The sequence below is a fragment of the Nothoprocta perdicaria genome, unplaced genomic scaffold, assembly GCF_003342845.1.
Source record: "Nothoprocta perdicaria isolate Ctin4 unplaced genomic scaffold, notPer1 scaffold_12, whole genome shotgun sequence".
NCBI lineage: Eukaryota > Metazoa > Chordata > Aves > Tinamiformes > Tinamidae > Nothoprocta > Nothoprocta perdicaria.
Window position 1 is genome coordinate 626031 of NW_020454316.1, and position 11124 is coordinate 637154.

General features: G+C 41.6%; 1 protein-coding gene across 1 annotated transcript in view; it reads right to left on the bottom strand.

The window, feature by feature from the left end:
* The window catches only part of TNRC6A (trinucleotide repeat containing 6A), a 42259-nt gene extending 31239 nt beyond the window's left edge, over window positions 1-11020 (bottom strand). The window contains exons 1-3 of the mRNA XM_026054175.1: window positions 10944-11020; window positions 8533-8568; window positions 2561-2651 (exon numbers count right to left, since the gene is read on the bottom strand). Of these exons, the coding sequence (XP_025909960.1) occupies window positions 2561-2651; window positions 8533-8568; window positions 10944-11020 (204 nt within the window). The remainder of the gene's footprint in view (window positions 1-2560; window positions 2652-8532; window positions 8569-10943) is intronic.
* Window positions 11021-11124: the final 104 nt, after the last annotated feature.

Consider the following 11124-nt stretch of genomic DNA (forward strand, 5'->3'; position numbering starts at 1 on the left):
TCTTAGCTCCAATCATTAAACCACAGCACACACAAAACCATGTTTCCCTTCCACACGGTGTTTACGCCACCTCCTCAGTCCCTGTCCTGCCCGTACTCGTGTTTGGGGCTCGCAATCTGTTCCTCTCAATTTGCTCACCCCACACTGCAGAGGGCTGCCAAGCCCCAGCTCCACTGGCACTTTTCAGGGATTTTCTGTATTTAAAACATCTTTAATCCTAATAGGAATGGAATCACTACAGATCATGGATATGAAGATGAAAACACTGAACTCCTCCTCTGCCTCACCTATTAATTACTCATTTATTAGCTTCCTTCATTATCCTGTTGCCAAAACTCCCTAATAACAAGAGAGTCCATCAAAAATATAATCGAGCTGGCATCACACAGGATTAGGGCTTTCCAACATTAGCCTAATGCCACACAAATGCTATGAGACTTTTTCCAAAATCTTTCTCAAAGATCAGGCCTTTCTCCTGAAATCAATTTACAGGTAAAACACTAACTTGGGAAAAAAATGTCTTAGAGAAATAGTATTCTTCTACAGCAATATAGTTTCCAGTGCCTGATCCACTGATCACAAGAGACAAGCCAGATGATGGCTTTTATTACTCTCATAGCTTCAGGGAAATTAGCTTCAAGTTTCAATCAAATTGAGTAGTTTAGCACTAATTCACAAACAGGAAAATGAGACAACTTAGAATTTTACAGATTATTTGCTGGATCTTGCTGCCCACAACATCCAAACGGATCAGCAAAGAAAAAGGGTCATAGGATAAAGCTCCTGAATGATTTAATACTAAGGGCTATTAACTATTCAGTTAATAAAAAACAAAGTCAAAACCACACGCACAGAACGAACAACCCTCGTCATGACCCCCTAATTCAGCTATGGGTCTCTGGAATGGATCAGCGCTGGCTGATTTTCAGTTTTGGTTCCTGAACCAAAGGTTGATAATACTAAACAATATGCCCCTAAGAGATCACACAGAAGCTTACAAATCAAAACGAGCAATTTTGGTTCAGACTATTCAGAAATATTAATAATTGGTTAAAGAGGAAAGGAAAGTCACACTAGGATTTCTTTTCACAGCTAAGTGAAGCGGTAGCCGTTTGCTGCCCTGTCTTTTCAGAGGTGCTTTCTCTTTAAGATGCTTCAAGATCTGTTTCTCTCTCGCATCTCCTTTCTCTGAAGACGCTTTTCTCCCCAACCTCTGCAGGAACCGGCTGGAGCGCCGGCGCTGCCTGCGGCTCGGCACGGAGCTGCGGGAAGCTCCAGGCGCGCAGGGCGCCGCGCAGCCTGCCCACCGAGAAGGCTCCAGCCAAGGAGCCGCACGGCGTCTTCAACAGCCCAGCGGGCAGCCCTCGGCGGGCAAAGAGGGAGCAAAACTTTCAGTTCTGGGCAAGTCCTTGGTCTCTTCACTTGTGGGAAATATTTAGGCTTCTATTTCTTCTCAAAATTGCTTTTCAATTCATGAAAATTTTAAATTTTGCAGGAGGAAGCCACTCCTAGTATTATGTATTCATATAAGTCTTATAAGAGCAACAGCTATAAAGAATCATTTATTTAAAAAGAAAACAAAAACAAAGAACAATTTCCACAAGTAAACCAGCTCCTTTAATATTAAAACTAGTGCTTTAATCAAAAATTATGAGTTAAAAATAAGGTATAAAGTTATTCTTGAGCTCCAATATGCAGGTCTGTTCTCAGCTACTGACAAAGTTATACAGTTTCTCATTCTGAAATACAAATACCTGATCTTTTTCCAGGACCATTCCTTATACACCATTTCCTTTAGATTTTTTATAAAATTAGACATACCTAATTCTGTACATGCGCACAATAAACTCCATTATTTACATAAACACGGAAAACTGTCAGAGAATTTTTTTCAACTATATAATAAATATCTAATACTGAATGGAATCAGAGATAAAACCCTGAGCAGCAAGTTCACTCTGCTGCCACCAGGCCCCAAGTGTCGGTGTGAAATGGACCAGTGGGAAGCTCCTTCCAAAGAGATGCACAAGCTCCGCTCAAGTTTAGAGTCAATATTTACAGTCAGCAGCTACGATGAATATTCTGACATGAAACAGGAATTCCGAAGGGTTCAACAGCATTTCCATTTAACATCTTTACTGAAAATATTTTCATTTTTAATTCACCTTCCCTAAAGTGAAATATTCTATGACAAGACTGCTTTTATACACACAGAGATGTTAAAATAGGGCTAGAGCTGAAAAACATTAGCTTAAAGTTATTTTGCAAGGCTTAGAAGTGCACTATGTCTGAGGAAACCACTGTGCTGAAGTTCATTGAACTGGCATTAGGAGAATGAATGGTACTGCAGAAGAATTTACCTTTCTGAGGAAATTAGGTGCATAAAACCCATTAAAATGTTCAATATATTAGCTACCATTAGCTATTTATCAGTACATTTAAACAGCAAGAAAATGAGATTAAAAAAAGAACACTTCTGACTAACAGCTAAAACAAAAAATATTTACTGGCCATGAAAAGTGATCTGAGTGCAGGTTTCACATTGCAATGCTTAACATACCTTTTTCTGAGCAGCTTCCTTCTTCTTCTTGTCTTCTTTTCTCTTTTTCCTTTCTTCCATCAACTGTTCTTCCTCTTCTTGCACTAAATCCCTGAACCACACAGTTTGTAATTAACTCTCCCAAAATACAATCTGTACACACTTAGATTCATTTTAGAACAATTATTTCACGGGGAGTCAAAAGAAACTGGGGAATTTTACTTCTAATTGGATAACATTTCTAAAGGGAGCATGTGCTTTCACTGCAAATCGCAAGTGACACAACTTTAAAAACACATGCAGTGCCAAGCTACAATACAGGCGTTTATTTTATCCCAATGCAGGCTTTTATTTTCTCCAAAATATATAATGAGGGTTTATACACTAATCAACACAAAAGCCAGTGCAAATTCAGGTATTGCTTAAGCTCTACTCAATCTGCTTGTGCGAACCCTGAGTTCCCGCGTGGGCCAGCATTGCCACGCGGCCAGTTCTTGCCCACGGAGTTTGGCCCCACTCAGCACGAGGCCAAACACGGGTGGGTTCCTCCCCACAGCCCCGCTCGCCCGGCCACGCTGCACCCACGAGCCCGCGGACCCCCGGCGCCGCCTCCGCCAAAGCCCAGCCAGCACAGCCAGCTCAGCGCCTCGCCTGGCCGCGCGCGCGGTGCCGGCACGAAGGATGCGCCGGCGCGGACGTGACCGAGCGACACCGGCACGCCAGGGCCTCCACCAGCAGCGYGATCCCAGAGCACCTTAAGCCAGCGACAAAGCTCTGCTAAAYGTGAAAACAAAACCAGTCCCCTTAGTTTGAATGCACCTAGGACCATGATTTTTGGCACACTAAATACAATTTGTTTCTACTTTCAGACAAACAACAGCTATACCTTATCTAGATGGTAAAAAATTATTTGCAGAAATTATTACAGAAATTCTTTGGAGCATGATTGCATGTTTTTGTGCAGCAACTAACGCGAGGAGAAATCAGTTTTCATCCCTACTTGATGAGATCTTCTCTCTTGCCGCAAATGCAATTTCAACCTCTACTTGATTCTTTTCCCAGTGCTTCCTTCTGCGGGAACGGGACTGATTTATTGGTCCTCATTTCTCCAACACTTTCAGGATGACAGTTACAGGAATGAGCTTATGCTGCAGCGTGCAGCGCTGCCCGGTGCTGCGGTGTTTAGCGCAGGCCGGCACAGCACAATTCGGCCGCGAGCGGCCAGGCAGCACCAGCGCTTCCCCATCCCACCAAGGCAGCAATGAGCACCAACGCATAGCACTGCTCTTAGAACTTTCCATAGACCAGTTATCTCTTAATTGCCTCTTATCTAACGAGCAAGCGCAAGTGTTCTTTACTCTTTAAAGATGATTGCTTCTGATTTGTGATATGCAATAATGTAAAAGTACATTATTTCTGGTATCCCTGATTCCAGTTGTGTTGCAAGACAAAACATAARGCATCAAGTGCAACATGACTCTTGCGCATTTTATCCTGGTTTTACCCTTTGGCTGCTAGACACGCTGAGGACTGCCCTGCTGCAAAATGCAATCCTGTATTTTCAATTAGGTATCAGAAATCATTTCATTAACAGGTTACTCATGTAGCTACAGAGGACAATTAGAGTCAGGCTGCTTAATTTAAAGCAATCCCTTGGATACTTCACAAATTGGAGGCAACAATCAATCTGCAGCGACACCTGTGCTCTGTAAAGGTGACACCTAAGCCAGTCTTGTCCATCACCTACTCATATACTGAGCATTTCTAAATAGACTGTAGGCCTGTGACCCTGACCCTCAGCTTGAGCTCACTGGGAATAGTCCAGTTTGTAACTGATAAATATGAATTGATAAACAATACAAGCAGCATGTCAGGAAAAAAAAAATAGCTTCCACATAGCATGGAAATTATTTTTGATAGAATATGAAACTAATTTGCAGCTGACTTTCATATGAAGACTCTGAGTGACGGATTCTCTAYTCGCAAACATATTATTTCCTGGATTCTCGTTGAGTACTCTTTTAAGCTATTCCTGTGTGCAAACTATGAGAAGCCTCACATGACTCCACAGCAGATAATAAGTACCGTAGAAATCAAGTCTGTAAGTAACAAGACAAAGCTAGAACACAAGCAGGTTTCTTCTGCTGGGCTTTTCCCTACATCTGGGTACGTTTATCCCCGGCTTAGCATGGCAAAAGCATGCTTGGTCCGGCAGCTGTTCAAACAAGCAGCAGGGCTCCAAATTCTGATTCATACATGAATGTATAAGCAGACTTCTATTATTTTCCCTATCAGCCATCCAACTTTCACTAAAACACATGTATAGGGAATTTCCTTTTCCTACTAAATAATTGGATTAGYTTGTTCATGGTTAAATGGTCTTAGCAGAAATGGAAACCTTATTTTTCGATTTAGATTAACTGATCTAAAATACCCATATAATAAAAATACCCAGGCCATACCATGTTCACATTTGTGACTGGAATAAACACCTCCAGTTTGAATAGTTTAACTGGAAAGATGCTTTATTTTCAAATGAGACCAAGTGAAAATGAATCCTGATCTCATCAGGGACTATCTATTTGATGAGTCTGAGGACATAAAAGTAGAAGTTCCTATCATCTGTACAATTTTGAATACAAACAGCATCAGAAAAATATCCTCCATTATTTCAATGTATAAAACAAAAGTTTATTAATCCAATTTTGGTAGTCTTGTAACGGTACCTCATGCAACAAAATTGTTTGTGCAAGATAAAAACATATCAAAATGCTTTACTTAGTTAAGCCATCATCAAAGGAATGTTCTAGTCAGTCCTTTAGGAGAGGCATCACTTTTGTGAGAAAGAAAGTGCCACAGGATTTTAGGTTATTTTTGAGAACAAATTTTCACTTCCTAACTATCACAATTACACGCCATTAGATAGAAAGCACTTACACTCTTATTTCTACAGTCCGCATTCATTACTTTTCTCTTTCTGTTAAATTGACAACTGTGATTTTACTTTTGCTTAGACTAATTTATTATTTGGCTTGCAGACTGGAAAAAAAAAAGGTTGCAAGTTCAAAAAATAAATATTTTGGACAATACTTACATCAAATCACACTGTAATTGTTATTTTAATTCATTACAGAAATTTGATTATCCTGTGATTTTTAAAAAGGCAATTTGGAGCTTTTAAACATGCTAATATAAAAAAAGATTAGCCACCTTTATGATCTATATCCATATCTTTCTTGGGGGATGTAACAAGGATTCAATAACTAGCGCTGGCAAAGCATGSTATTTTTGCTGTTACAATATGCAAAAAGGAAACGTCACGTCACAATAAAATTACAGGTCTGGTCACCCCACTGAGGAAATTATGGTTACATGAAGAATTCTGACACAAATTACGATCCTAGACATAACACTGCATTTTGATTTGAGCACAATATTTACCTTGGGGAAAGCCAGCAATACTGCACGTAGCWAGCAATACACAATAAAACAAGTCACCGCTCCACCGTTAATGTCAATTACGTAGCTTTCACCTAGGCCAAATTACCTATGTAAGAAAGAAAAATGCCCTGGTTTTGTCTCCAGGTGCTTYAAGCTGATAGCAGTAGCTAAGATGCAGCCCTACACCGGCATTATTACAGATGCCAAGCAAGCCACATTAAAGCCGCAGGGCCCCACAAGATGGTGCTAGCAGAGCTGCAGAGACACCGCGAAGGCCGGGCTGCGAGCTGGAGAAGCGCCGAGCCCAGGAGGGCTTCTCCCGAAGGCCTGCAGCAGGATGGCCCTGAAGCACTTCCAACACTCGGGATGTCGCTGAGCGCAGAGTGCCAACTGCTGCACCAGCCCCAGCGCCTTCCCGCTGGGCGGAGGAGACCCCTTAGCAAGCAGTCCATCTCCGAGCCTGCACTAAGTCACTAAGGGAAAGGAAGAGGCCGCTTCCAGGCCACRTCCCGAAAGGCCACGCAGCCCTACCCTGACACGGGACACGAGACACCAAAGGCAGCTGCTGCCCATCCCTCGAGAGCAGCTCCCGTGTCGACGCCTCCTCCAGGGCCGCTTGCTGCCTCTACTCTACCTGGGGCAAACACAAGAGCAGGAACTTCACCCATGCAGCATAACGGCTTCAGAAAATCCAGTGACATGTCTGCAAAATAAACTTTGCTGGCYGGGGGGACATCAGTTCCACTGAACTGCTTTTCTCTTGTTTATAAAATACCTTGTAATGCTACAAACGGAACCCTCGCAGACAGTGCATTTTAACACTTAAACTGAGAGACCTTCCAGAAGCCCGCAAAGGCCCCAAGCCTGCACACACACAAGGCCTATCTAATCTGGGTCTGACAGGACACGCAGCACCCTGCGTTTTGGCTTGCAAGACTCCCCATCGTAAAATCCGGTAAAATTCAAAACACAGCAAAGAAAAAWTCTCAGGTTCTGAAAAGTGGTAGTTAGCTTTTCTAATAAGCTACCATTATTAACAAACCAATTTTAAAATATTTGCTTCAATTAAAAACAGAGCCTTCTATTCTTTTCAGTGTTTAAAAAAGAAACACTACAACAATGAGACGACTCTTCAAGTTTATGGATTTTTTTTTAAGTCACCAGTGCCTTTAATGGAAACTTTCTCTGGCAACCAAAGCCACTCAGCACRTCACACAGGAACAAAGAAACCCTTAGGCCCTGATAAGAAAATAAAAACACTTATTTACAAATATTGCGTGTTAATTCTTTTTTGTACATTAGTAGCTGAAGAGGTGCCGCCAAATTGAAAACTAAGCCACATTTAAATGCATAATTAACTATCAAAAGAAYGCCAGCAACTTTCTTTTTTGTTTTTAGATTAAGTCTTTAAATAATCACCTTAGGAAGACAAAAGTTTAACTACCATCTCTGCCACCACATTATTTGGAAYACAACCATCTTTCCAATTTTCCCTCATACAGAGGCTGGCTCCACGGAACTACGCTCCGAGCAACTCGCGCTGCAAGGATGGCACAGTTCTGGAATAATATTTGTGTTAAGAGTTTCACCCTGAGGTTTCAGCTAAGACTGTAGCCCATGTTCACTGCTACACAAGGACAGAGAAGAAAAACTTCTCTCCCCAAGAAGTTTATCATCTAAATACACAAGGCTTTAGTAGCAGCAATAAACAATCACCATCTTCATTAAACAAATGAAGAGCTGAGGAAAATAAACCACTCTACACAGTCACCCTGGTCACGCAGCAAACGGATGCACGAGCTCGAGGGCTGGCTGTCCAAGCCCAGCACCTTAACTGGAAGGCCCCCTCTCCCAGAGGGCTGCAACGCTGTTAACACGGAGCGAACAGGTATCCCGCACGACGGGGTGGGTGCAAGACTAGAGAAAGGAAAGGTAAATGCAAGCTACCTTCCAGGGACAACCAGACAACCACCCATGATCTGTGAGCATGCTGGTTACTGGGCAGAGGGGAACGAAGTTGTGTCTCCGAGTCCCAAAAGGTCTCGAGACGCGCAGGGAGGAACCTGCCCGCAGGCAGCGCTCGCTTCCCACYGCCAGCCAGGGTCATCCCGCAAGACGTGACCGGCACCCCCACGAGAGAATCCCCAGTGCTCGGATTGCAGCAGAAACTGCTGCATTTCTCACGCTTTTTCACATATCCACGCCTCTTTCACTGAACCACCTCACTTTTTTTCTAAAGCAAGGAAGGAAAGTCTCATGAAGATACAGTTTGTTACTCTAACGTACAAAAGTAAGTAACCGCACTATTTTAGACTACCTGGACAAAAACTAGAGATATACATGATTTTAGATAAAAATTCTGATCCCCCAAAACACAGGGTCTGCAACTAACGCAGGAGGAGTCTCTAGAGCAGAAACCCAAATGAATGAAAGCTGTTCTGTCGGGCTMCTCTAATTTACATGCTTACCAAAAAGAAGCGAAACTCAGCGTGCAGGGCGGGAGGAAGAGAAAGGAAGGGGGAAGAGGTTGTAAACGTATTTCAAATATTTACCTTCTCTCAGTTCCACATAAATGAGGCAGGAAAGCCCTGTTTACCAAACAGAATTAAAAAGTTATTTCTTAAAGCACAAGAACTAATTTCTCTTTTTTAAAAAAAAGTTCCTGATATTAACAAGTTTCGGCTCTTACATTCCTCCAGTCAATAGTGCAGTGTCACATTCTACTGGAGGTGACTTGTTCAGCAATACAGTCTAAAAAGGTGATGTTTAATCTGCAACATCCTGCAGCAGTAAAGCGTGCAATGTTTCTGTCAATTGCTGCTGCAAATCATGCACTATGCTGATTTTGGAACCCAGCAATATGTGTCTAGTCATCCGCAAATTGGCTGTTTGAAGAGGATGCAGATCAAATCAAACCCTTTTTCAAAGCAAGCCAAATTTCTAACCCCAAGGTTAAAACAAGCATTATTCGAACCAGATAAGCAAGCTTCAGTGAAAACTGTAATACTTATTTCTATATCACAAACAGGCTAAGCCAAAATGCCTAATTAAAAGGGGAAAAAAAAAGGAATAATTGCTATTTTGCGATGGACTCTTTTAAAAAGCATTAGAAGTATAAACCTCAAAACTTATCTCAGACCATCTGTAAAGCAATTTCAATGTCCCACAGAGTTTGCAGTCTTTATAAAAACTATGCAAACATTTTASATTAAAAAAAGTGTAGCATTATTGTACTTATCTTTCCCAGGAGGCTATCTGCTCTTTTAGAACTTGACTAAGCCATTACATACATACCGACACAAAACTGCCTATGCAAAGGGGTGTAAACAGTGCTCCTAGAGAAAGAGTGAAGGTTGTCTGCTCAGTCCTACAGAGCACAGCAGTTACAGCGCTCGCCCAGGGTAAGTAGGCTGAACAGCACRAAACTGCCCCACTAGCATAAACTAGTTAATACAGAGACTTCTGTAAAAAAAACAAAACAAAAAACACCTAATGTATTAATGTTATTTAAAAAAAGGAATCTTTGCAATTAATAATATATATACCTCTATGTCAGGGAACATACTCTGGTAGAGATTCACCCTGTATCACAACTTACTCAATGAACCTTATTTTGTACTTCAACTTCCCCAAAATTTAAGCAGTTCTGTAAACTTACTTTCATCTCTTTTTCCACTTTCTACACTGCCAGCTGAGATTTCCTGGTAAGCTAGCAGATTTCACACTTTCATGGCTGTAAAACTTTAATCAAAATATATTTTTTTGAACTTAGCGCTCGGTAATATACTTCTGAAATCCCGAGTCAAGTATATACTAAGGGTTTTCCAATACCAATCTTAAGTTTTTTTATATTATATTTTGATATCTTTTGTAGAGAGTTTGCTTAAGAGTTGCAATTTGACATCACTCTTTTAAAGTGAACTCTACGATGGTGTTATATTTAAAATGATGCAAAAATGCATCTTAAAGGTTCTATATTAAATTGTATAGAATTGCACAGTAAAATGGGAAAACTGTTCACTCTTATGCATATTGCCAAGAAAGAAAAGACCATTCTAATAGCACGGAAAGCCAATCAGCTTTCACAGTCTAACTGTAACTCAATCTGAAACCTGGAGACTCATTAGACACAGTAAATAAATAATAAAAACAAGCGAAGTACAAGAAATGACATTCTAGCAGCTAGATTCACTGCTTGAATGTGTGCCGAGGAGCCACCCTTCCCTGGTGGAAGCCCTATTTAGGTCTAAATGATAGAGAAYACTTGAAGACAAAAATGAAGAAAAAAAGCGAATACGAAGAAAAGAAAGAGAGAAATATTTGCAAGAATGTGACTGTATTGAAAGCAAACAGTGGAAAAGAAAACTTAAAATACAGAAGTGGTGTATATTACTTGCAGAGAATTCTTGAACAGAATTCTTAACTCTGCTTTTTTAAGTAAATACTTCAAAATGAAATTTACATCCTACAGAGTTCACAAAACAAAACACTATCTGGAAATTTGCCACCTTCAGCTTTTGGCAGAAAAGACCCAACCAATTAATCATTTTGTAATAATATGCACTTTATATTTTGTTCAAAGCCATTTTCTTGCCAAACATCCCAAGAATATTTGGTTGAAGTACRCAGGAAGAGGGCCACAACCCTTCCTTTGATTTTTATTTACCAGGTGCAACAATTTAAACAGAGAAGTTGTGCTGTCTTCCAAAGCCTTCCACCCCCTTAAAGAAAATTCTATTACAGAACCTGATTTGTTGCAATTAATACTGTTTTTTTAATCTAATTTAAAGGGTGCCTGGTGTGCAGAATTAACCAAAATTGCAGAGATTTGCTGAGAAGAAGGCTTTTTCCTTTTTTTGGCCCCATCCCTGCAATCTACACGAAATTACAACCCCGCGGGGCTCCCCGGGCGCGGGCCGGCTCCCCCCCGAACCGCGGCGGCCGACGCAAACGGGCCGCTTACCTGCTGAATTTCCTTTCGACTTCTTTGGTAGCTTTGGCTTCCAACTCTCTGGAACAGAAAGCGGGGTTGGTTCCCATGTCAACAGCAGCGCAGCACAAAGCGACAAGCGAGCGCGGGAAGCGGCTGCCGCCGCGCGGGACCGGCCCCGCCGCCGCCCGCGCCTCTGCGAGCGCCGTTCGCT